General features: G+C 36.5%; 1 protein-coding gene across 6 annotated transcripts in view; it reads right to left on the bottom strand.

Moving 5' to 3' along the window:
- Window positions 1-26,652, bottom strand: part of ZCCHC7 (zinc finger CCHC-type containing 7) — a 240,850-nt gene that overhangs the window by 36,188 nt on the left and 178,010 nt on the right. For all 6 annotated transcript variants that reach the window (XM_082694873.1, XM_082694870.1, XM_082694874.1 and 3 more), the window contains exons 3-5: window positions 14,029-14,072; window positions 12,619-12,744; window positions 11,481-11,651 (exon numbers count right to left, since the gene is read on the bottom strand). In XM_082694873.1, coding sequence (XP_082550999.1) covers window positions 11,481-11,651; window positions 12,619-12,744; window positions 14,029-14,072 — 341 coding nt within the window. The remainder of the gene's footprint in view (window positions 1-11,480; window positions 11,652-12,618; window positions 12,745-14,028; window positions 14,073-26,652) is intronic.

The following is a 26,652-nucleotide window of genomic DNA, read 5'->3' as shown; positions in this document are numbered from 1 at the left end:
CTTTCCTAAGCCCACTAGCAAGTTCCAGAAGTTTTTTTTTTTTCTTCTGTTTTTTAAATTTAATTTTATTTTTTTCAGTGTTTCAAGATTCATTGTTTATGCACCACACCCAGTGTTCCATGCAATACATGCCCTCCTTAATACGAACCATCAGGCTCACCTAACACCCCAAGTACCAGAAGTTTTAAACTAGATTCAGAAGAGATAAAAGTAAAGTAATTTTAAAATGGGAGTTTAGAACTTTATTTATAAACCAATTATACAAGTTCCATCAGAAATAACAAATATGTAGTAGAACAAATTGTTTAAAACTACTAAAAGTGATCCTGATTCATCTTAACCAACTACATTAAACTCCTTTTATTTATAAATATTCCCTGATTTCCAGTTCTACTTCTCTAATTCTCATGGGATTCTCCTGGGGAAATTTCCTTTTCATCTTCTCCCAAGAATCTTACAGTATCCAGGATATGTTGGGCACACATGTAATCACCTTTAGGTCCAAAGTTGTGTTGATACTATAGTAACTTTAGTCAAAAAACATTTTTTAAAAAGGATAACATCAAATATTATAAAAGTAATGTATATTTATTATAAAGACAGAAAATACAGATAAACAAAAAATAAAAGTCACCTATACTACTACCACTAAGGTAGCTGTTGCAAACATTTCAGAATATTTTATTCTAAACTTCTTTTTATATACAAACAATAAGCAACTGAAAAACAAAATTTAAAAAACGATACCATTTGCCACACTTCCAACAAAAATGAAGTAGTTAGGTATAAATCTAAATATGCAGGAAATGTATGTACTAATAACTACAAAACTCTGATAACAGAAACTAAAGATCCGAATAAATGGAGACATGTACTATGTTCATGGATTGAAGACTCAAAATATAAGTCAGTTCTCTCCATAATGATCAACAGACTGAACATAATACCAATCGAAGTCCCAGCAAGATTTTTTTTTGTAGATACATATGACTTACTCTAAAGCTTACATGGAAAAGGAAAGGAACTAGAATAGCTAAGGTATTTTACAAAATAAAAACAAAGTTTAAGAAATCACACTATCTGATTTTAACACTTACTATAAACCCATAATATTACAAGACAGTGTGATATTGGTGAGGGGAATAGACACTTAAATCAATGGAAGAGAAGAGACTCCAGAAATGAATCCACAGATGTGGCCATTTAAAGGAGATAAAAGCAACTCAATGGAGAAAGTATAGTCTTTTCAACAAATGGTGATGAACAACTGATCATCCATGTGTAAAAAAAAAAAAAAAATGAACCAACCTCACACTTTATTATATAAAGATGAACTCCAAATGGATCACAGGTCTGAATATGAAACATAAAACAACAAACGTTTTGAGATAATACACAAGGATAAAAATCCTTGTTAACCGCAGTTGGATAAAGAGTTCTCAGAAAGTGCATCAAAAGCACAATCCATAAAAGAAAAAACATTGATAAACTGGATTTCACCAAATTTAAAAACTTCTGCTCTGCTAAAGATTCTCAAGAGAATAAAAACATAATCTACAGATTGGGAGAAAATGTATGGAAATCACATCTAAAAAACTCTCTTATATCCAAAATCCAGAAAAAAACTCTCAAAACACAACAATCAGAAAATAAACACAGTAACTAAAAACTAGGAAAGAATCTGGACACTTCAACAAGAAGGATGTAAGGATAGCAAATAAGCACATGAAAGGATATTTAACATTTTTAGCCATTAGGAAAATGCAAACGAAAACAAGACAGATACTATACAACTATTAGAATGGCTAAAATAAAAAATACTGACAATATCAAATGCTGATGAGGAGACAGAGCAACTGGACTTCTCACTTTGCTAGTAGGAATGCAAAATCGTTCAGTCACTCTGGAAAACAATACAGCAGTTTCTTACAAAGTTAAACATATATAGATAGGACCAGCAATCTCCACCTGGAAATTTGCCCCAAATGAAAACTATGTTCATGCAAAAGACTATAAAAAAATATTCATAGCAGCCTTATTTGCTATAGTCAGAAACTATAAACAACCCAAATGTTCCTCAATGGATAAATGGATAAACAAACTGTAATACATTCATAAAATGGAACAGTACAAAAAAATAAACTACTGACACATGAACAACTCAGATGAATCTCCAAGATACCATGTAAGTGAAAGAAGCTAGTCTTAAAACTTTACAATGGTGCGACTCCATTTACATGACACTCTTTTAAAAACAAAACTATAGTAATGGAGAACAAATTAATGGCCAGAAGTTATGGATAAGGGGAGGGTGTGACTATACAGAGATAGCATGAGGGAGTTTTCTGGGGGTGATGAAACTGTTCGGTACCCTGACTGTGGTGGAGTTTACATGAATTCATACATATTCATATAACTGAACACCAAAAGAAAAAAAAATCAATTTTATTATTAAAAAAAGAAGAATGGGATGCCTGGCTGGCTCAGTCAGTAGAGCACATGACTCCTGATCTCGGGGTTATAAATTTGAGCCCCATGTTGGGTGTAAAAATACAATCTTAATAAAGAAGAATGAATATAAACTAGATTGATTACTGATGATACTATTCCTCAGATGTTTTAAGCAGTAATAGAATATTGTATATTAAATATCAAGTTAAAGAGTTATAAAATGAATATATACTCACCATAAATATATAAAGAATAGTGGGGCACCCGGGTGGTACAGTTGGTTGAGTGTCCAACTCTTGGTTTTGGCTCAGGCTGTGATCTCAGGGTCAAGAGACTAAGCTCCTGAGCCCACTCAGCTCAGGGTAGAATCTTCTTGGGACTCTCTCTCCCTCTGCCCCTCTCCACTATGCTGTCATTCTTTCTCTAAAATAAATACATTAAAATCCTAAAAAGAATAGAAATTAAAAAAAAAAAACAAACCTCTTCTATGATTCTTTTTTTAAAGATTTTATTTATTTATTTGACAGAGAGAAATCACAAGTAGGCAGAGAGGCAGGCAGAGAGAGAGAGAGAGGAGGAAGCAGGCTCCCCGCTGAGCAGAGAGCCCGATGCGGGACTCGATCCCAGGACTCTGAGATCATGACCTGAGCCGAAGGCAGCGGCTTAACCACTGAGCCACCCAGGCGCCCCTATGATTCTTTTTTTAAAGATTTTTTTGTTTATTTATTTGAGAGAGAGAGAGGTTCCCCGCTGAGCAGGGAGCCCAATGTGGGGCTGATCCCAGGACCCTGGAATCATGACCTGAGCTGAAGGCAGATGCTTAACCATCTGAGCCACCCAGGTGCACAACTCTTCCATAATTCTTGACATAACTACAGCAAACATTTTGGAATATTTCATTCCAAATTTTTTCCATGCACATCTATATACATATATAAATATGTATATTTGTATGGAAACAGGATTATAGTTCATATACTGTTTTATAATTTATGAATTTCACTTAATGTATTGATAACTTTGATTTCAATATTCATTTTTATATTTTATATTTTATATTTTAAATTAAAAAATTATTTATTTTAGAGAGAGAGGGAAGGGCAGAAGGAGAAGAGTTTCAAGCAGACTCTGTGCCAAGTACGGAGCTGGATGTGGGGCCTGACCTAATGACCCTAAGATCATGATCTGGGCCAGAACCAAGAGTCCGATGGTTAACCAACTGCATCACCCAGGCACCTGTTACATCATTTGTTAAATAGATGAAGAGTATTCCATTATATGGGATATACTGTAAGTTACTTAAACGAGCTAGAATGTTAAATTTTTGGGTTGCTTCTAACTTTACTATTATAAACAATTCTGAGATAAACATTCTTGTAGATGTATCTTTGCAAACATCCATCACTGAATTCCAGGAAGGTTATCCAAATGTACTTCTGTACCCAGCACAACTTCTCTAATATTATTACTATTATGAAGACAGTTTTCTTTCTTCCTATTAATTTGTAAGAGATTTTTCTATATTACAGATATCCTATTATGCATTTTATAAAAATCTTTTCTAAGTTGTGATCTGTCATTTAAATTTTATTAATGGTCTTTTTGGATGGACATTTTTAAAAAGTTAAATCTAGTCTCCCTTTTCCTTTATGATTTCTGACACAGCTGTCTTTGTTTTCTTTTTTTTATTTATTTTTTTTTCTGTCTTTGTTTTCTAATAAAAGTATTTAAACCATTTATTCATTGTGATAAATGATATGTCTGGTTCTATTTTTATCCTCACACCTGTATTTTTATGCATTCTTGCTGTTTCCATTTTATCCTATCACTTGTTTCTTTTGCCTCATTTTTAACTAATAATCTAAAATTCATATGGCTTATTTTTCTTCTTAATATTAAAACAAACTTCATTTTATTGGAATTATCCGTGATTCACCTTGTAGCTTTTTATATTTTTTAAGGAATTTTTTCTAAAATTAGTAAGTTTGAAAACAGATCAATAGGAAGTATTCATATATGCACTTTACGCCTTCCTGGTTTCAGTGTTCCTTGCTGCTAATTTTATTCTGACTTTTCTAATAAACTCACAAATGAACAACAGCTTGGCTATGTCATCTTTTTTCTCAGGATGTTCTACCCTCTAGGGATTTCTCTACTGCCTTCTGGCATTTAGTATTGCACAGGAGAAGTTTGATGCAAGCTTGATGTTGTGTGTGTACGTGTGTGTGTGCGTGTATCCGTGTGTAATGTGGTTTCTTCCCCCCATGTCTGGATGTCTGTGTGATTTTCATTTGCTTGACATATTCATACATTTCACTAGCGTATGTCTAGATGTGGGGCTTTTTTCTCTCTCATACTGGGTGCGTGTTCTTTCTTATTTATTTATTTATTTACTTGAGAGAGAGAGAGAGAGAGAGAGAGATATCACAAGTAGGCAGAGAGGCAGACAGAGAAGGGGAAGCAGGCTCCCCATGGAGCAGAGAGCCCAATGAGGGGCTTGATTTCAGGACCCTGAGACCATGACCTGAGCTGAAGGCAGAGGCTTAACCCACTGAGCCACCCAGGCGGCCCGGGTGCGTGTTCTCTTAATTAGAATTTTTGTTCATTTTGCTTTGGATCCCTTCTCCTCTATTCACAACACGAAAAATGAATTGGGATTTTCTCAATTTTCCTATTTCTTATAATGAGTTTATATCATTTGTGGTCACCTCTGATTCCTTTTTTAATCTATCAGTTCTTCATAGATGCCTTCTATCAGCTCATCCCCCACCAAAACAAAAAAAAAAAAAAACAAAAAAAAAAAAGAGAGAGAGAGAGACTTATGTCGATCTGGCTAGTTTTGGGAACTGAGGTGGTATCTGCCAGACAGTATAGATCTCTGACAAACTCACTCATGGAAAAATTTAGTTTTCTCAGACGTCTGGTTTATGAGGAACAGGGAAGGAGTTTTAATTATAAAGATGTACAAAGTACAGATGGTTTACCCCACTAAAAACTGTTATCTCCTCATTAAAAGACCATTCCTCTTGTTCCAGATTTTTATAAATGTATCGAGGTAAAGGTTATGTATAAGCATCCCTTCACCAGGTGAAGTACTGGCAGGTGCTGGGGTTGGTGAGGTGGGTAAGAAAGAAGGGTTTAGAAGTGAGATACTATAGTTTATTTCATTATTGATTCCTATATAAAAGATCACTGGCTAAAGAAAAAATAATAAAAGTTTAGAAAAATGCTTCTGGAGATAATTTAAAAGTTGCATCTAGTGTTCTTACACGTCTGAAATTCCACTAATACAGTGATCAGTGTTCTCAAGGTATATAATTTCCCTTTAGTATCTATGACTACAGATAACTATTTTAACATATAACTAAAAGTTCAATTAGCTCATAATATTTTATTACAGAACTTTCTCAAGTTCTTGAAATTCTTAAATAGCATATTATTATTATTATTATTATTTTGATCAAGGCAAAAGTCATTAGAAGGCTGTACAACAAGGCAAGATCGCACTTGTTATTGAACTGACATCTTGCAAAAATCATAATCTATTTGTAAACAAAAAAAACCAATACAATAAAAAGACAAAGGCAAAGTTAATCCTGTCTCCTAGCCCTTTTCCAATCCATTACCAGTCAGCTGAGGAAATCCAATGTTAGCAGCCTACTAGCTTGGTATGCATTCTTCCACCCCATTTATTTTTGTTCATAAAATATATATATATAAGCACAAATACAGATTATATACAGCTCATTTAAAAAAAATTCTTTTTTTTTTTTTTAAAGTAATCTCTACACTCAACATGGGGCTCAAAATCACGACCCTACAATCAAGAGTCATGTGCTTCACCAACTGGGCCAGCCAGGCACCCCTCATTTTGTTTCTTACTGAAATAAAATCATTCTACAGATACCTGTAAATTTTCAAGAGGAAATATATGTATGTAGCTCTTAAACAGAATATCTAAGTAATTTAATAGTATAAACTGAAGAACAGTGTTATCTTTAAGATGAGTAAACTGGCAGAGATGTCCATAATCAAGTCTTTGAATATTTTCACAGGTTGAAAATCATTCTCAGTTGCTGTATTTTCCTTCACTAGGGACAGTTTGAGGAGGGTTATTAGAACTCAGTCAGAAAACTGTGTGAGGGCATCTGAGTGACTGCGTTGGTTAAGTGTCTGGTTTTGACTCAGGTTGTGATCCTGGTATTGAGTCCTGTGTCAGGCTCCACCAACAGAGGAGAGTCTGCCTCTCCCTCTCCTCCCCACCCACCCCTAGCCCATGCGTGCTCTCTCTCTCCCACATAAATAAAACCTTAAAAAAAAAAAAAAAAAAGAAAGAAAAAGTATGAGATTTATAAAATCCAGGGGAGTTGACCTTAGTCTGTAATGCTTAGTAAATAAAATTTTTAGCATTCCAGGTGCTAATGAGAACCTTATTTCCTTAATTTCACACCCCAAATTCATAGCTTAGATAACTATGTCCCAGAATTTGCCCTTATTATTGGCTCTAATAGTAAAAATCAAGTCCAAGTCTATATGGGCTTTTATACTTGGACTGAAAATTAAAAAAGAAAAGAAAAGAAAAAGTGAGGTGTGTAATGAGTTTGAAATTTAACAAAATTCCCAGTGGTCTGCTGCTTTATTTCTCTAAGACTCAAGTATTCCCAATGCAACTGCTCTGAAAAGTTTATACCTAAGTCCCATAAAATTCTTAATGAAAAACTAAAGTTTATTTATTCCTTTTATTTATAGGGCTGTTAATTTTGATAGAGAGACTACAAGGGGACAATTCTTCCTCTCTTTCTGTGGAAGTTAGGGGTCTGGAGAAAGGGAACTGTCTCTATCCTCTACAAACTTATTCTTAAAACTTGTATAAATAAACTGTAAACCTGCTCTCAATCTGCTAGGTCTACTGGAAGTGACTAGTACTAGGTAAAGAAGGTATCAATGATACAGGTAAACTTCAGCAGGCCTCAAGCCATCCTTCTGCCTTTTACATTGTAAAACTCTGGAATTTCAACCAAATTACTTTTATGCAGTAGTTAATGTATGAGGCATTTTCCAAGCAGAGTTCAGGAAAAGCCTTTCATTACACCAAAAATATGAAGATGACTCATCAGTTTTTATTACAGATTCTCTTTGCACATATAACTGGTACTCTGGCATTACAGACATCAGTGGTAGCAGGATGTATAAAGTAAATGGAAGTTTCTTAATCTCTTTAACTGATAAGAAGATAGGGCATCTATAATTACTCTGGGCTTCAGAAATCCTTTGTGTGAATGAGCAGCAAGTTCCAGCAGGTGGGAAGATGGAAATGACAAAGAAGGGAAACAGGATTGTCAGAGGTATGGGCCTTAAATAAGCCGAAAGTACCCACATAACGAGGCAGAAGTAATGACTTAGAAGTAACCACAATGAGTGAGAAAGAGTTTAATCCTAATCAACCTAATTCAGGAATGTGGGTCAAGAAAGAATGAGGAGCAAGCATTTGAGAGGGTTGCAGGGGAAACACTATTTTCTGTGGAGAGCCAGGTTTCAAGACAAACTTAAAGCATGTATGGGACTAAATGAATAGTTCCAGCAACCTGAGGCCATAATGATTCTGCTTCTAAGTGAATCCTCATGAGGCGCTTCTGGGATGGCAGAAGGACTACAAGCTTCTTCAGATGGAGTCAGTGAAGTCCAGGTTTGATTGGGCTCCAAGGGAATCTTATACAATGTGGGCAGGCTAGAAAAAGATCAGTTAGTGTCCAGAACCTTTACCATGTAATTACAAAAAAAACCCAACACTTAGATCTTGGCAGATTTAGGGGACAGGGTGCTGCCTTCTCTTAAGTCAGCCATAGCCTCACCCTATCTTAAAAACTTACATTCACTGGGGTTATTAATCCTCAGGGCCATTTTAGATAAAGAGGTTAACATACATTCGAGGCCAAAATTAAGCAGTTAAGCCGAATGGACTACAGATTCAATTCACAGCTGATTTTATATAACCTTTTACAAATCATTCTTAACTGTTCTGTACTACAGTTTCTTATTAAAAAAAAAAACAAAACAAAACTGCTCACGATAACGTCTGAGATCCTTCTGTTATCATAGGCAAATAAGACTATATTTGTAAGAGCGTTTCAGAAGAAAGGAATAAAGAAATACGCTATTAAATGTAACTGCCTAGCTAGAAAATCTGCCTAAAAAAATTACAATTGACAATGTAATGCAGAGAACAGTAGTATAAAACTAAGCCAACTTAGGATTTTTAAGACAGTATTAAAAAGTAAGTTTAAGCTACTTAAAAAAAAGAATTTATTGGGGTGCCTGGGTGGCTCAGTCGGTTAAGTGGCTGTCTTGGGCTCAGGTCATGATCCCAGGGTTCTGGGATCGAGCCCTATGTCAGGCTCTCTGCTCAGCGGAGAGCCTGTTTCTCCCTCTCCCTGGCTCTCTGCCTACTTGTGTTCTGTCAAATAAATAAATAAAATCTTAAAAAAAATTAAAAAAAAAATTTTATTTGAGAGAGAGTGAGAGAAAGAGAGCGAGTACGTGCACATGAGTGTGAGAGGGGAGAGGGAGAGGCAGAGAATCTCAAGCAGACTCAGCGCTGAGCCCAGAACCTGATGTGGAGCTTGATTTTACAACCCAGCAATCATGACCTGAGCCAAACTGAAGAGCTGGATGCTTAACTGACTGAGCCATCCAGATGCCTCAGACTACTTTTTTTTTTTTTTAAGATTTTATATTTTTTAATATTTTTTGAGTTATCTCTAAACCCAACATGGGGCTTGAACATACAACCCCAAGATCAAGAATCACATGTTCTACCAACTGAGCCAGCTAGGTGCCCCACTTTAAGCTACTTTGGAAAGAAATAATAACTATTTCCACATCCAGTCCTGAGAATCACATTCAATGTCATTAGTGGGCCAGGAAATACAAGAAAAAATGGTAAGATATCATTTTCTCCCTATCTGATTGGCCAAAATTTTAAAAGATCAATTATGATGTTGAGGGCACTCTTTTTCTGTAAAAAAAAAAAAAAGATTTTATTCATTTATTTGAGAGAGTATGTGAGAGAGAGAGCATGAGCAGAGGGAGGGGCAGAGGGAGAGAGAGAAGCAGACTCCTGTTGAGCAGGGACCCCTACCAGGCTTGATCCCAGGACCCTAAGACCATGACCAGAGCCCAAGGCAGATGCTTAACCAATGAAGCCAACTGGGTGCCCCTGCCATCTAGGCGCCCCTGCTGAGAGCACTCTTTTTTTTTTTTTTTTTTTTTAAAGATTTATTTATTTGACAGAGAGAAATCACAAGTAGACAGAGAGGCAGCCAGAGAGAGAGAGAGAGGGAAGCAAGCTCCCTGCCGAGCAGAGAGCTCGATGCGGGACCCGATCCCAGGACCCTGAGATCATGACCTGAGCCGAAGGCAGCGGCTTAATCCACTGAGCCACCCAGGCGCCCCGCTGAGAGCACTCTTAAACACATCTGGCAGGTGGATATAATGGCACTATTTATTTATTTATAGGTTTTATTTTTAAGTGATCTCTACATCCAATGTGGGGCTTTAACTTACAATACCGAGATCTAGAGCTGCATGCTCTACCGACTGAGCCACTCAGGTACCCCAACAGGTACCACCTTTTAGAAGAGCAACTGAACAATATTTATCCAGATATAAATGTATATAACCTTTAATTATACAATCCCACTTAGAATCTGACTTACTGAAATAATCTTATACAGATATGCACACACATAAAGATATGTATTGTAGCACTGTTTGCTTAAAAAATGGGCTGTAACTATAAATCCAGATGTATTGGTAGAGAAAATGTCAGGTAAATTGGTACATCCATATAGTGGAATAAAAGTTAGCCCCCTGATAGGTAGATCTTTATGGGCTAACGCAGAGATATGCAATCATAAGGAATTAAGCAGAAAAAGTTAAATTGTAGAACAATGTATAGGATAATGACCTTGTTTTTATTTGTTTAAAAAGACACTTTAAAAATTATAATCAACAGTTGATATATTTACATGAGAAACATATATACCATTCATATTTTAGTAACTTTTAATTAGAAATTCATCTCAATAGAAACCATATCACTTTCTTATTGAAAATATTACAGCTATACTCCAATATAAATAAAATTAGAAAATGTTTATGCTTTGTATCATGTCTTTGGGAAGTATAAATTATAAAAGGAAAAGATTCTTATTTTTTAAAAGAAAAATAACTTCTACAGTCCTTCTGAAATAAAATTTTTTTTAAAAGATTTTATTTATTTGACACAGAGAGAGAGAGATAGCGAGTGAGGGAACACAAGGGGAGTGGGAGAGGGAGAAGCAGCTTCCGGCCAAACAGGGAGCCCAATGCGGGGCTTGATCCCAGGACTCCAGGATCATGACCTGAGCTGATAGCAGATGCTTAACAACTGTGCCATCCAGGCGCCCTGGTCTTTGAAATTTTGACTAAAACTCCATATGATGCAAAATGATGTTCAACATAACAAGGTGTTAAAATTTAACATGCTACAGGTAACTGAATGTCTTCTAAACTACTTTTGTTTTTTTAAATCTAAAAAACGAACTAAGATAAGCAAATCTAAAGTCTTAGCGGTTTTGTCCTTCTTGCTTAAGACTATTATATCAGCAAGAGTCATCAATAATCAAGCCAGGCTTCATACAGACCTTTGTATTCATCTGCTAAGTAGGTATATATATATATTTCACCTAACTATGCATGAATAGGTAATAAATTTTACGTGTTTTTTATTACATACCTCTTTTATTTCAAATCTTTACTTGGCAAGCAAAGGAGGCAAGCGTGGGTTTACAACATTGCTTGATGCCTCCTGATGAACCAACCATTCAGTAGGATCACTATTAGAACATTGCTTTAGATGATGAGTAGCCAAAAGGACATGCCTATCATTACATATGGTATAGAATAAACACTCTTTTAGGCAGGCTGAGTATAGTTACAAATTGGCCCTCTGCCCCCAAAGTCTGACAAATTATACACAGGATACTCACATCAGCGTAGTGGCCTATCATACCACATCGGTCACATCGTTTTCTCCAAGAAGGTCTTTCGAGACATCTGTGAGTAGAAGACATAGGCAAAGAACAGCCTAAGCAAAAGCGGGCCGGGCAGGCATATTGGAGGTGTCCTCTCTCGGAACAGAGACAGCAGGGGCGGACTTTCTAGGTAGCAAACAGAAAATCTCTTTAGCAAAATGGGTAAGTCTCAAATAGAAGATTAATTTTTCTTTTTCTGTATAATTACATAAAGTTCATTTCCAATTTGAGACCCCAGTGAAGGTCAAATCTTGAGTATAACTGTAAAATCAAACAAAATGTCTGAAGTCAGAGCTTGAATGCAAGCTATCGGTATTCTGCGGTTGCCAAAAAGGCTTACTGTGCGCGTATCATCAACGGGCATCTACTTCGTATGCCTCGTCTTGTAGGAAGATTGACAAAGTGGACTGTGCCCAAGTGGGAAAGTGGGATGAGGAGGATGTAGAAGCTAAGAAGTAGGAGGAACAGATACTGAAAGAGGCTACTTTGTCCCAGAGGACCAAAGACAAAGAAGAAACCTAAAAGCTGTCTCAAACATGTCTTTATGTCTGAAACACAATCATTTGGAAGAAGGTGTAGGTAAATGGAAGGAATGTTTCTTGAGAGCTTACCATATCAGGGAGTTATCTAAGAACTTTAGTTCGGTGTTCTTCCAAAGGTTGATTTGTCTATTTAACATAATTTACACCAATAAACACTTAAAAATGCTTAAAATGATAACTTTCTAACAATGAAAATTGTCCCACAATGAAACAAGCTGTGTCATAAAGCAGGAGGTTTGGAAGGGAGAGGGTCTCAGGAATCATTTGATTTAATTTCCTCATTTTATAGACAAGAAAATAGAGGCACATAGGGTGAAATGATTTGCCTAAGGTTGTGCAACTATCAATGAAAAGCTAAACCGATTCCAGGTTTTTCTGACTCTAACTTCATTCTTCTTTCTCTGCTACTATTATAGGCATGACTTACATGAAAAATGTAATGTGAAATCTACAAATATATTATACAAGATTTGAATTCTAAGGTTATAGGGGTTTACTTTTCAGATTCTGATTTTTAACAATGAGAAAGAAACATTATGTATTTCACATACTTGTGGAAAGGGGCAGTTTTTCGATAAATGGCCACATTTGTCACAATTTCTACAGGTAACATTTTTGTTGGCTGAATAGTATCGGTGGGTCCATCTTCCAGATGCTCTATTATTAACTATCTGGGCCTAAGGGGGGAAAAATCAATAATTAATAATTATTAATAATTAAATCAATTATTATCAATAACTAAATCAATAATTTAAAAAAATCAATAATTAAAAAAAATATTCCACCCTGTTCTAAAGAATTAATAGCCATAGTTTATTTAATTTAGAACCCAGCAACATGGAACTTTTGTGTTCTTAAAAGAAGTTAAAAAAACATAAAAGGGATTGCCATGAAGATAACTCTACTTCTTGTCTGTCTCTCCCCCCATCCTTTTTCACATCTCTGTATGGTTCCATTTCTTTTGTATCCCTCTCTGCTTACAGTTCAGGTCCAGTAGGAGTACTGACAGGCATCATTTAGACATTCTGATGGCATTCAGAGCCAAAGATATTACTGATTTCTGTATCTGAATGTATACCATATTTTGAGAAACCTGCTTAAATTTTTACCCAGGGGATTTTTAAAAAATGATTTTTGTCTTCAAAGTTACAAAGCCATATAACAACTGAACCCATTCACTCTTCTGAACAGCCCAGGGCTACTGCCTATAAACCGGATTATAATTTCTAAGAGACAATGAGATAATTTCCTTCCAGTAGAGTACTTTTAAGATCCATTTTGCCTACAGTAACACAATTCTAGTTCTCCCATATTCTAACCAAAATCTAATGTCTTGCAAAAGAACATTAGCAAAACGTATCAAATGGAATACCTAAAGGGGAATATATATATCCCAACCATGCTTTCATCTTTTTGGGTAGAATTCCATTTTTGAAAAAGCTTTTCATCTTTTACTTTGTTATTCTGCTGGATTAGCCAGGTAGGCCCCAAGTAGACACAATCTAATTATCTCTTAAAACTTTTTTTTTTTTTTAGCCAAGTTGTAAAATTATTCTCTTTTCTAACCATCTGTCACAATTAAGGCTAATAATTGACAAAGACAAACACCTGCCACATCCTAAATATAGACTAACCATTTCCTTACACTGAAGAAGCAGTTATTTCCGGTGTTGATCTTTAGTGGTACCAGGCAATATGGGCTGAGAGGACTCACCATGGCAGAGAAGAAACAGAAGGGAAAGGGGACTAAATCATTATGGCAATTAACAGACTGACAAAAATCAAGGCTGAACCACACTTCTGAAAAATTCAATTACCACAGACTGAAATCAAACTTTTTCTTACAACATACTCAGACCACCTACTATCTCTAAAGTTTATTAAGTTATCATACAAGTGAAAGGAAACTTCAAATCAAAGGAATTTATTCATTATTCATAACTTCAAAAAAATTTTTTTACCTCTGCGTCTTTGTCACTGATGAACCAACTTACAGCATCTTCTCCTACAAAACAAAACAAATGTTACTCGTATCTTGACACCCTGAAAGCACTTATAGACTGACATTATTCAATTGGTCAGTATTGAAACTGGACCCCAAAGGTGTCGTGAGATATGTGAATACTTTTACCTCTTATCTTGGCTCCATTATTACTTCTGTCGCTCTGAACAAATACTTAATCTCTCTCTTTTTTTTAAATTATTTTTTAATACTCAACCCCTCTTAATCTCAGTGATGTTACCTGTGAAATTCATGGGTACTATTTGCCCCATGTACCTAAAAAATACTGTGAGACAAATAAGCTATGTGGAAATGCTCTGAAAATCATCGTTATAAATAATTTTTTTAAAAAAGATCAGCGGAGAAACAAAAAACCCAGTAGCAGATCCAGAAAGAAATCTTATCTAAACTTCCTTTATCTGATTAAAGCAGAGCTTTATGAAAGTCAGCTGCACAGCACCCTTCCCCCCACCTAGGGTCATTAGGGAAGTGACTGACTAGTCATTTGGCTTCTAGGGCATTCCAAAAACACCAAGTTGTATAAGCCAGCATCATTAAAACGTTCCATCCTTTGAAGCCCTAAATACTTATATTGGTAAACAACCTTCAGTAGTCTGGTAAACAAACTAGTTGGTAAACCAACCTTTACCTCTGGCAACTGAGTTGAGTTGCTCGTTCCTGAGCACTCCAACACTTTTTCTTTCCTCCTGCTCATCTATCACTCGTTAGTTCACAGGCCTCCACCATTCAGACCCAAGAAGGCAGAGGAAAGGTTTTTGCCTTCCAATATCAGTTATTAACTATGCCCACTAGCTTCCCATTGTAGTTGACTTTTACTGTAACATTTTTAAAAACTGGACTTTTGAATACAATCTCATGACTGGGGCTAGAAATTTAGCACTGTATTTTATAACATCAAATAAAGTGAAATAGAACAACAATTAAGGAGACCAATATCCAGAAACCGTGGACCGATCTAAAAATACAAGCGTTAAAATCCTAGGGGCCTTGAGAGCTCTACATTCCTCTTTATCAGCTGTTTTCTTTTCTTTGCCCTTTGCAAATCGCTGCTATTTCTCTGGTCCACTCATGACCAGGAGCAGGGGACATATGACTAATGCAGAAGCTATGGTATCAACAAAGGATTGAAAGATTTTTTTTCTCTCCTTGAAGCAAAGTTAAGAGCTCTTCCTTCCTCCTATCTATTCCTCTTCTCTATCTTGAAAACACAAATCGAGCTTGACTCTTTGAAAGGAATTTTGAGGAGACATGAAGTAATCTATATTTCCCCAGGCCTACAGGAATAAGTGTCTAGAGATACATTTTAAAATAAAATAGTTTTACTAAGAAAACCGAAAGGCTGCTTTATGAAAAGACCAATCCATAGGAGGGCAGAGATGCTGTGCGGATGATTATGTCCTTTGTCAAGTTTGGAGGCTGCATCCATATACCGAGCGTGGAGAATACACTAAATAGTTGTGCGTCATCACCATCCACAACGGCCTTTCATTCAAAAGATCCATCTAAGGAGCATGCTCTGCTGTAAGTTTTAAAGCTGCCTTTTGTACCTCCATGTCCTTCATCTTTAAAATTCCAAATGACCATTATAAATCACTTTAATTAAAAACTGCCTTAATATTGTCCTTAAAAAAAAAAGAAAAGAAAACCTAAAAAGCAGTGAAATGCAAACTAGCAACTATCACCACCCCCCATTCCAAGTAAATTTATAGTTGAACAGAGAACAGTGAGAAAAGGGAAGGTCTGAGAGAGGAAGATCCAACCCCATTCAGATTGTTTCCACATTCCTGTGGAATTCCAACAATATTCCAGGTTGTATACTAACTCCTCAACAAGTTACAGTATACTCTTGCTAAAGAAAATTTATTAAAAGGCACACGAAACAGGTTTCAATTACAGATGAAATCAGACTTCTCAGTAGTAAACAGGACAAAGACATCGCCAGAAACACATGCCCCAACTCCTGGTGCTACCCAATGGCTCCAGTGCGGGTTTGATCTTGGTAATAGCAGCTGACTCCTGCCCTTTCTCTATTATCTATCCTGTTTTCTTCTTAACTCCAAATCCCAAAATAATGGAAGCTTTGTTTAAGGACAACTCATTAGTATTTCTACAGGCAGCCAATTCTCCACTTTGCTAAACTCCTGGTACCAGGCTTGGTAGAAACCTGGGTTCCAGTCTTAACCCTATCTCTTATTTGCTGTGTGGTGCTTGGCAGGTTATTGACCTTTACTGGGCCTGTATAATAATGGGTTGGGTTAAATGGCATCCATGGTACCATCTAGCACTGTTTCCATGATTCTCCTGAATTTTCAGTCATTATTAAAATCAAATCTATTGTCCTCCAGGCCACTGCAAATGGCACAGGGTGTCTTCCCTTAAAGATAACTTCCCACAGGAACCAGAGCACTCTCCTCCATGTGTTTACCACCCCTTGCCATATAATATAAAATGGGATTACCCTCAAGTGTAAAATTAGAATTGCCCTAAAGATGCCTAAGATTAACTCTTAGCTGCCTTACAGCCTTGTCTTGCTAATTTCTGGGGCTGTGATTTTTTTTCAAACTGAAGAATTGTAACCAAAGCAATAGCTGGTAATTCCTTTTTTGCATCAAATCAATGCAGTGCAACAAACATACTGAAATGTCACAATAAGCAAAGCGCTATAGGGTGAACAAAGATGAGTAAGAGCTTATAACTTAGTAAAAAAGATAAATGAAAGAAGAAAGGATTAAGAGAAGACCAAACAAAAATTCTATAGTAAATGTGGAGGAAGAATAGACAATGTCTGCATTTAGGGGAAAAAAGTCACAGAAGATGGTTTTATAAAGAAACCTTTATTAAGTATAATTTATATATTATAAAATATACCCATGTAAAAAATACAGTATGATGTATTTTGACAAATGTACACACCTGTGTAACCACCACTACAATCATATATGGCACATTTCCACCATCCCAAAATGCTACCTTGTGCATATTTGCAGTTGATCCTCTACCCCAGGGCAACCACTGATTTGCTTTCATCACCATAGATTTGTTTTGCCTGTTCTAGGACTGTATATAAATAGCATCATGTATTATGTACCATTTTGTGTTTGGCTTCTTTCACTCTGATTATTTGCGAGACTACCTATGTTGTTAGGTAGCGGTTCCCTTTTTATTGCTGAGCAGTATTCCAGGTGCGGATATTACAATTCGTTTAGCTGTTCATTTCCTGATAATAGGTCATTTCCAGTTTTGTGCAATTATAAATAAAGCAGCAAAAACATGCTAGTGAAAATCTTTCTTTTTTAATTGACCTAAGCTTTCATTTTTGCCTTGGGAAAATACCCGGGAGTAGAATTACTGGATATGGCTAAGTGCACATTTACCTTTATATAAACCTGAGAAATTTTTCCCAAGTGCTTCTGTCATTTCACATTCTCATCAGCAATGTATGAGAATTCCATAGTTTCATAATCTCACCAATACTTGAAACTGTCTTTTCAATTTTAGTCTTTGAATGTGTATGCAGTGATGCATTAGGATTTTAATGGGCGTTACTCTGATAACTAATGATGCTAAGCATCTTCATGTATTCATTGGCCATTCGTATATCTTCTTTTAAAAACTATTTGAGTTTTCAACATTGGTTGATTGTAGGCTACACGCCCAGTGTGGAGCCTAATACGGAGCCAGAACTCACAACCCTGAGATTAGGACGACCAGAGCTGAGATCAAGAGTCAGACACTTAACTGACTGAGCCTCCCAGGCACCCCTCAGTTTGTTTTTAAATTGAGTTGTTTTTCATTTTTGAGAGTAGTGAGGGAGGTTGTCTTTCTTTGATGGAATTATAGGAGTCCTTCATATATTCTAGATACAAGTCTTTTATTAGACAACCGCTGGCAAATATTTTCTCCCAGTGTGGCTTGCTTTTTTTCTTTTTAACAGAGTTCTCAGAAAAGCAAAATTAATGAATTTGACTTTTCCCTTTATGGCTTTCTATGTCCAGAGAAATTTCCCTTTGCAAAGATACAAAAGCAAGCCCTTTTTATGTTTTCTTCTAAAATTCTATAGTTTTAGCTTTTTATGTTGAGTTATTACCCATTTCTCCCCATATGAATATCCTGTTGTTCCAGTATCACTTGTTGAAAAAATACCCTTTCTTCATTGAATTGCCTTACCAACGTTGTTGAAAATCAACTGACCATATATGTGAATTTGCTAAATTCACTTAGTGTTTAAAGCTTTTTAAGGATTCCTCCCAATTTTCTATATACATTCTATATATACCAGGTGTAATATGCAGTATTTTAAGTGGTGACAAAAGATAATCTTTATTTTGTTTCAATAGGATGAAAAAATTCAATCTTTCTGAATTAAGCAAACTGTTTGCTGTAGATTTTTCATAACAGGTTGAGGAAATTCAAAAGAATTTCCTACTTTTCCTACTCTCCTAAGTTTTTAATAGGAGTATGTTTTAAATTTTATCTTATGCCTGTTCTGCATCAGCTGAGATGGCCCCATGGTTTTTCCTCTTTCTATTAATATGGTGAATGACAGGGTTTCATTTTCAAATAAATAAGCCTTGTATTACGGGATTAATACCATTTGGTTAGGATGTACTCTGCTTTACAACATACTATATAGTACAATTTGTTAGTATTTTATTAAGAATTTTTACATCTGTGTTCATGAAGGATATTTACACTTCTCTCATAATGTCTTTGTCTGGTTTTGATACTGGGGTAAAATTGGCTTTATAAGAGTTGACAAGTGTTGGGGAGAGTTTGTGCAGAACAGGTGTTGTTACTTCTTCCTTAAATATCTGATAGAATTCACCAGTGAAGTCCATTAGACTGTGGAGTTTTTCCTTGCTGTGAGCCAGGAATTTCACTTGCAGGGAGGTTCTAAAAATAGTAATAGAAATAGCAATTCTACTTTTTTAGTAGGTATGGAGCTATTCACATCTTTTAGCTCTGCTTGGGCCCGTTTTGGTAATCTGTGACTTTCAAAGAATTTGTCTATTACTTCTGAACTGTTGAAATTATCAGCATAAATGTTCATAACAGACTCTTATTCTTTCCCTTTGATTTAGCTAATTTGTACTTAAGCTCATCCAGTAATTTTTTTCTCTCAAATACTGTATATTTCAGTTCTACAAGATCCATTGGGTTCTTTTTTAATATCTTCCATTTATCTTATTATATTTCTTTTTCTTTAAACCTCAGTATGTATTTTTAACCGCTGTTTTAAAGTTCTTTCTGGTAACTTCATCATCTCTGTAATTTCTAGGTTTCTTTTATTTGACTGATTTTTTTCTCCTGGTTATGAGTGACATTGTCCTTCCTATGCACAGTAACTTTCTTCCTTGGATGTTAGTTACTATAAATGGTAGTCTGTTGAATGTTTCCATTTTGTTTTCTTAAAGTGTTAGATTCTGTTTCGACAAGCAGTTACATAAACTTCAGATTAGCTTGACTCTTTTGAGCCCTTTAAAGCTTTTTCAGGGTAGGTCCACAGTACAGCTACTTTATTCTAGAGCTAATTCAGCCCTAACTAACTGAGATGTATCTTCCAGGGTTTCTGTTAAATGTTGCAGGTATTCCATACTCTCTCTTCACTTTGGCGCAGCTTAGAGACAATAGGCTTTTGTCCACGTCTAGTGGCGTTGGACCTATCACTGCACTGATAGGAACACAGTATCCTTGGTGTTCATGGGCAAGCCTATGCAGACTTCTGGAGTTCTCTCCCTCTGTAGCTCCTTCCCTCCAGTACTCTGCCCCACAAAGTGTAGATTCCTTAGCCTCTCCAAACTCTGATCTCAAGCTTCTCATCTTAGTGAGGCTGCAGTCCTGTGCATAGGTCCCCTCTTTTGGCACCATGATGCAGGTGTCTAGGCAGAAATTAAGGCTGACTGTAGGGTGCACCTTGCTTGTTTCCATCATGAATCATTGCCCAGTACTGCCTGTTGTCTATATTCATCTTTCCCTTTAAACCTCTGTGTATATTGTTAACAGCTGTTTAAAGTCCTTCTCTGCGAATTTCATCATTTCTTGTCAAGGGGGCAAGGCTGATGTAAGTTTACACAATATTGCTGGAAGAGAAACTCCTATATAGGATTTTAATGGAGATGTGAAAGGACACCAGTAAAAAGCAAAGGTATACACAACAGAATGGCAGAGGTAAAAGGATATAGCAAACAATACAGTTTTATCGGAAGAAGGTATGGTAATTTCTTTATTAAGAATTGTCATAGACATTTATATATATATGAGAACACTAAGCATTTAATACTATTACTTATAAGACACCTTTTACTTCAAACACATAGGAAGACTTAATATTAAATCTATTCTTCCAACTAAGAAAATTTCCATGTCCTCTTGTGGTTTAACTTTAAATACCTTTACTTTCTCCTGTGTGAGCTCTCCACAAAGGACAGCACAGCAGGCCTCTTTCTACCAGAAAGAGTATAACAGTATTACAGAAGGCAGAAAGAGTAAAACAGTGTTACAGTGTTCTCTGTAACACTTGACAACACCCAGAATACTTCATCTCTTCTGAAATAACTTTCAAAACAAAAAAAGGAAACCCATAACCTTACACATATTTTACACATATTCTCCTATTTCTGGAACTCTTCTGCTATCTTAATTACACACATGCACAAAGTTTCTCTATGATAATAAATGTAAGCATCTTTCATATATATATGGTGACTCAGAGTTTATAAATTGTTCTAAATATACATTTTATCCCCAGTACCCTGTATGTTATGATTACACATATACTCACTTTTTTATGTATGTACTTTCTACAAGAAATGGCAACTGATGCTTTCTGCTAAAGGCAGTGCTAACGCAGCTATTTACCCATATGACTGCATTCAGTTTTCTTTTCTTTTAAAGATTTTTAAATTTATTATTTGACAGGGAGAGACACAGTGAGAGAGGGAACACAAGGGGGTGGGGAGGGAGGGAGAGGGAGAGGCAGACTTCCCGCTGAGCAGGGAGCCAGATTTGGGGCTCGATCCCAGGATCCAAGTACTCCGGGATCACTGCCTGAGCTGAAGGCAGATGCTTAATGACTGAGCCACCTAGGCGCTCCTGCGTTCAGTTTTCAAAGGATTTAAGAGTTTGGACTAGATTTCTTAGGAGCAAAGCCAGTTCGCACTCTGCTTCAGTTACACTACCCTACATTCTGGTGTTTGGGAATAGCTGAAGAGCTTCCTTTGCTGAGAGCAGCCTCAGACAATTATGGAGCTGGTTCTATCTTTTGGAGCAATATGACAGAAAACAGGAGTTAATTAAATGTATTCCAAAGATCACCAAAGATTACAGAAGAAGACGGTACTACATATCCGGTTGGTTATTTGCAGTGCAGGTACCAGGATCTAAGACGAATCTTTTCCTGAGCCCAATACCCCTGTAGCTCCTTCTTATAAGGAAGCCAGAGATGCCTTATATTTTCTAGATATTCTAATTTCTAACATCTAAAATTATAAATCTCATTAGATTTCAGTAAAAAAGTATGTATGTATGATTTTCTTAGCATACAATGGGCCTGAATTTAATATTCAGCAAATCAGATATAAAAACTTATCTTCCCTACTGATTATTTAATAGTGTGAATGTGGGGCGCCTGGCTGGCTCAGTAGAGCCTGGGACTCTTGATTTCAAGGTTGTGAGCTCAAGCCCCATGCTGGATATGGAGCCTACTTTTAAAAAAAAGAATGTAAAGGCGACTTTCCTCAGTGTGTAAAATGTTTTCATCATAATGTAGTATTGAGTTAATTTCAACAAATATTTACTGAATATCTCTCATGTAAAAGACAGCACAGGAAACAGAAAGATGACTAAGGCACAGTGCTTGCCCTCAAGGAACTTATCAGAGTAGTATGTGCATCTTTGGGCAAAACAACCTTAAAAGCACTACTGTGCTAAGAAAATAAACATGAGGGGGGCACCTGGGTGGTTCAGTGGGTTAAAGCCTCTGCCTTCGGCTCTGGTCATGATCCTGGGATCCTGGGATAGAGCCCTGCATGGGGCTCTGCTCAGCGGGGAGCCTGCTTCCCTTCCTTTCTCTCTGCCTGCCTCTCTGCCTACTTGTGATCTCTGTCAGATAAATAAACAAAATCTTAAAAAAAAAATGATAATTTCACTTTTTAAAACAGAAAGATGAGGGGCACTTGGGTGGCTCAGTCCGCTAAGTCTCTGCCTTTGGCTCAGGTCATGATCTCAGGGTCCTGGGACAGAGCCCCACACTGGGCTCTCCACTCAGGGGGAGTCTACTTCTCCCTCTGCCCTCTGCCTCTCCCCCTGAGTATATGCTCTCTCTCTCTCAAATAAATAAAATCTTTTAAAAAAATAGATTAATCAAGTTTTAAAGATAAAAAGTCCACTATTGTTGAGGGAATGGGTTATTTAACAAGAAATACGGAGTTCTACTAACGAGCAATTAACTTATGATGACTGTATAACCAAAATGGTCTTTATAATTCTACGTAAGACCTTTAGGAAGTGTTTTCTCCCCAAATAATCTGTGCATCTATAGACAGCTCATAACTGGGAAATAGGGCAAAAAAGACATTACTTGTTATATACCTGCAATTCCTAAGGAACCAAGATTTGGGGCCTTCACAGTATCCTCTCAACTGCAGGGTACAGACAAAACTCTGACTTGCATGAGATGGCATTTTTTTCACTCCTCTAAAACACAGTGAAATGGTCAGGAAAAGAAAGGAAAGTGGGGAAGGTTGTGAATAACACTCCCAGCAGATAACTGAGATTAGTTATTTTGGCAGTTACAGTATTAAAGGCAGATTAATACTACTACAATTCTGAACGTATTGCCCACACTCCCTTTTTACATACCTAATATTTTTTAAACTAAAAGGTCCTACTGTTTGTAAATTAACACTCCCAGTGCCTTGCCCTCTCTGTACTTTTGCTCATTTTATCCCCTTGATCCCCAACACTGTCTCCCTCTTTGCCCATTTTTCTATTTAACCAGTCCAATTTCCATGACTAAAAATTCCAAATGTTCTCTGAAGGCTGAACTCCTCATGCCAATGCATGTGGTTAATATTCAGTACTTCTCTCTCACTTGACCTCTGTGAGCATTTACAGTTTTCATGGTTGATGTAACAAAATATTTTCCCAGTTCTTACCCCCTTCACAGTTTCTTCTTCCTTCAAAGGTTACTTGGTATGCTCTACTTTTTGCTCTCCTCATTCTAGAGTCTTAGTCCCAGCTCATGTCCTATGTGTCCAAGGAGAGAACTCCCAAATCTGTCTCTCTAGACCAGATCTTTTCCTGAGTTCCTGATCTATTGGACATACAGGTTAGACATCTTGTAGGTAACTCAAACTCATAATCATTAGAAATGAATTCCTCATTTTCTCCCCATTCCTTGCATTTCTGGCTTTAAAAACAGACAAAAGTTCTTACATCTCCTCCTTGTATCTTCTATCTCAATAACTTGTCTCAATGTATTTTCAATATAAAAAACCTCAACTCCTCCCTCTCACCTTTGGTATCATTACTTACCAAATCCCATAAATTCTCTCTCCACCACAGCCTCAGTACCATTATACTGGCCCACAGATACTTAGTTTCTCAGCTAGATTATTAAAATAACTTCTGACTATCTCTAATACCACAACTCATTTTCCATTCCACTGTTACTGGAATCCTTTTGTTTTCTACAACATTAGTTTCAGGTGTACAACACTGATTTGATATCTGTATATACTACGAATGGAATTTCTAAAATGGAAATATAAATACATTCTGAATGGTCCCTTGATGCCTACAGGATAAATTTAAAACTCCTCTGTATGCCACACAATGCCTTCCATGATTTCATCCTTACCTGTTTCTCTGGCTTCATCTTCCTGATCCCAGTGCTCCAGCTAAGCATAATAATTTCCTCAATTTGTCCTGTTGTTCTCTGCAACTATGCCAATGCATGTATTCCATGGAACACAAGCCACTCCCAACTTTACAACATGGAACTAGGACTTGGTCTTCAAGTCACTAACCATGTGCTACCTCCTACAGTGAAGTCTTCCCTGATAACCCTTCAAAAGCAAAGACAAATCACTCTCAACTTTGTAACATCCCAGACTTTGACCATGTCATTTCTATCTTTGTATTTTCCAAAGCAGGACTGTTTAGTTATCAAAGGTACTTGGGTTTTCTGAATCACTTAAATAACATTTCCTCTTCTGATTTCACTCTGGTGGAAGTATTTCCTCCCTCCCTAAAAATACCTTATTTATCTCTTAGGCTATTAAACACTTCTAAACCTTGTGTTAACAGCTATATTAATAAATATTTTACTTCCCTTACTACACTGTAAGTTCTCCATGGACCTCTAAGGACCATCTGTTTCATCAACCTATCCAGTTACCAGCATGACATCTTGCATACTTCTAATTACATTAGAAAAAATAATTAAAAAAAAAAGGGAAACATTAATATGCACACTTATGTGAATAAACACTGTTCTGAACTAGGGTAAATAACCAAGAGCCAATTTCTTGGGTTGTCACTGTACATATATAAAAGTTCAATAAGACAATTCTTGGGGAACCTGGCTGGCTGGTTCGGTAGAGCATGAGACTCTTTATTTTTTTTTTTTAATTTTATTTATTTATTTGACAGAGATAGATCACAACTAGGTAGAGAGGCAGGCAGAGAGACAGGGAGAAGCAGGCTCCCTGCTGAGCAGAGAGCCTGATGTGGGGCTCAATCCCAGGACCCTGAGATCATGACCTGAGCCAAAGGCAGAGGCTTAGCCAACTGAGCCACAAAGGCGCCCTAAACACGAGACTCTTGATCTCACAGTTGTGAGTTCCTGCAAGTCCCATGTTGAGTATAGAGATTATAAATAAATAAAAACTTAAAAAAAAAAAAAAGATGATTCTCTGTGGCTAAAAAAAAACCAGAAGATTTGGAATTTCTGTAGTAAAAAATTCTAGGAACTATAAAATACTTTAAAAATCACTGCTATTGAATAAAAATCACTTGGTAGACACAGGATCCACCTGAAATATAACTGGACATTTAAAAATAATCATACCTACATCTAGCCAGTGTTTATGGAATAAAGATCACAACGATGAAGCTGCCAGATATTTATGTCATATCCTATCCTAAGCCTAATTCCACTACACCAGATTTCCCCCTGGGATCTTCTCACTTTGGATAAGCAATTGAACCAGCCACAAATGAAGTTACTATTCCCAACTTCGTCAGCAGCATCTGTTATTTCAACGGAAACTTTTGAAATACATACAATGCCACATGCAAATCCCCTGAGGCCTGAGCCACTTTATTCACTTGCATTCTTCTCAAACTGCCCTTTATTTCTGTCTCTTTCCATTTAACACTCAAACACAAAACCATTTTAAGTCATTAAAATTTTGCAGTGTTTAACTGCCATTAGTTTAAATAAAACAAATTTTAATAGAACAATTTGCAAGTTAGGCATCAAACTGTTCCTCTTATTTTAAATGATATTAAATTTACCAGAAACAAACTGTATTTTTAAATGTGTATAAACGATAAATGGGGACTTAGCTCTTCTTTTTTTAGAGGTAGAGGAGGAAGAAGAAAGAGGAAATAAATACAGGTGCTTATTAGCAAAGGGTTATACAGAGCTCTTGCAAAGTTATCTGTCACGTAAAGGCTTTTTGTATTACCTCCAAAGAGACACACAGACAGATACAGCCACACACAGAACATTCTCTCTCATGTCCCAATCCCTCCAAAAGATCTGTCAATGAAATCACCTGGTTAAGAAATATTTATTTGGAAGTTAAAAAAAACCCTTCATATTAAACTAAGTGACAAAAAGAGAAAGGGAAAAATTATCAACAGAAACAGTTAATACCGTAGGATTATGGGAGCTGTTTTCTCTTCTCTTAAAGATATCTACCATGGTGCTTGTTCCCCACTTCCACCCTCCCCTCCAAAAGGCAAAAAGGAAAATATAACATGGATACTTGAAATATTTGTAAAATGACAAGCACATATATAACACATTTAAATTCAACCAAGAGGCTACTTTAAAAAAGATACTGCCGGTTTCTAGAGAAGTCTTAAAGGCTGGGCGCCTGCATGGCTCAGCCAGCTAAGTGTCTGCTTTGGGCTTAGATCATGATCCCAGGATCCTGGGATCAAATCCTGCATCGGACTCCCTGCTCAGCAAGGAGTCTGCTTCTCTCTTTGCCCTTCGCCCCACTGGTGCTCTCTCAAATATATAAACAAAATCTTAAAAAAAAAAACAAAAAAATTAAAGGCCATATACATTTGGTATCTATGTCTTTCAGTCCATCCTCCTAATTCTGGTTTACACTCGCTACTCTCCTTCCTAAATCTTTTTGTTTTCTTTGCCTCCCATTATCTTTGTGTGTAAGCACATGTGTTTTCTTCAACATCTGGTTCTTGGTTCACTCCCTCCTTGGTAAAACAAGTCACCCCACAACAGTTTATTTTTATTATTTGCAGGGGAGGTGTGTGTGTCATATTTTCTTCAAATATTTCCCCAATCTTAAGACCATACATGTCC

The sequence above is a fragment of the Mustela nivalis genome (assembly GCF_964662115.1).
Source record: "Mustela nivalis genome assembly, chromosome: 13".
Classification (NCBI taxonomy): Eukaryota; Metazoa; Chordata; class Mammalia; order Carnivora; family Mustelidae; genus Mustela; species Mustela nivalis.
The sequence above is the reverse complement of the archived record's forward strand: the minus strand, read 5'-3'. Positions and strand labels throughout refer to the sequence as shown.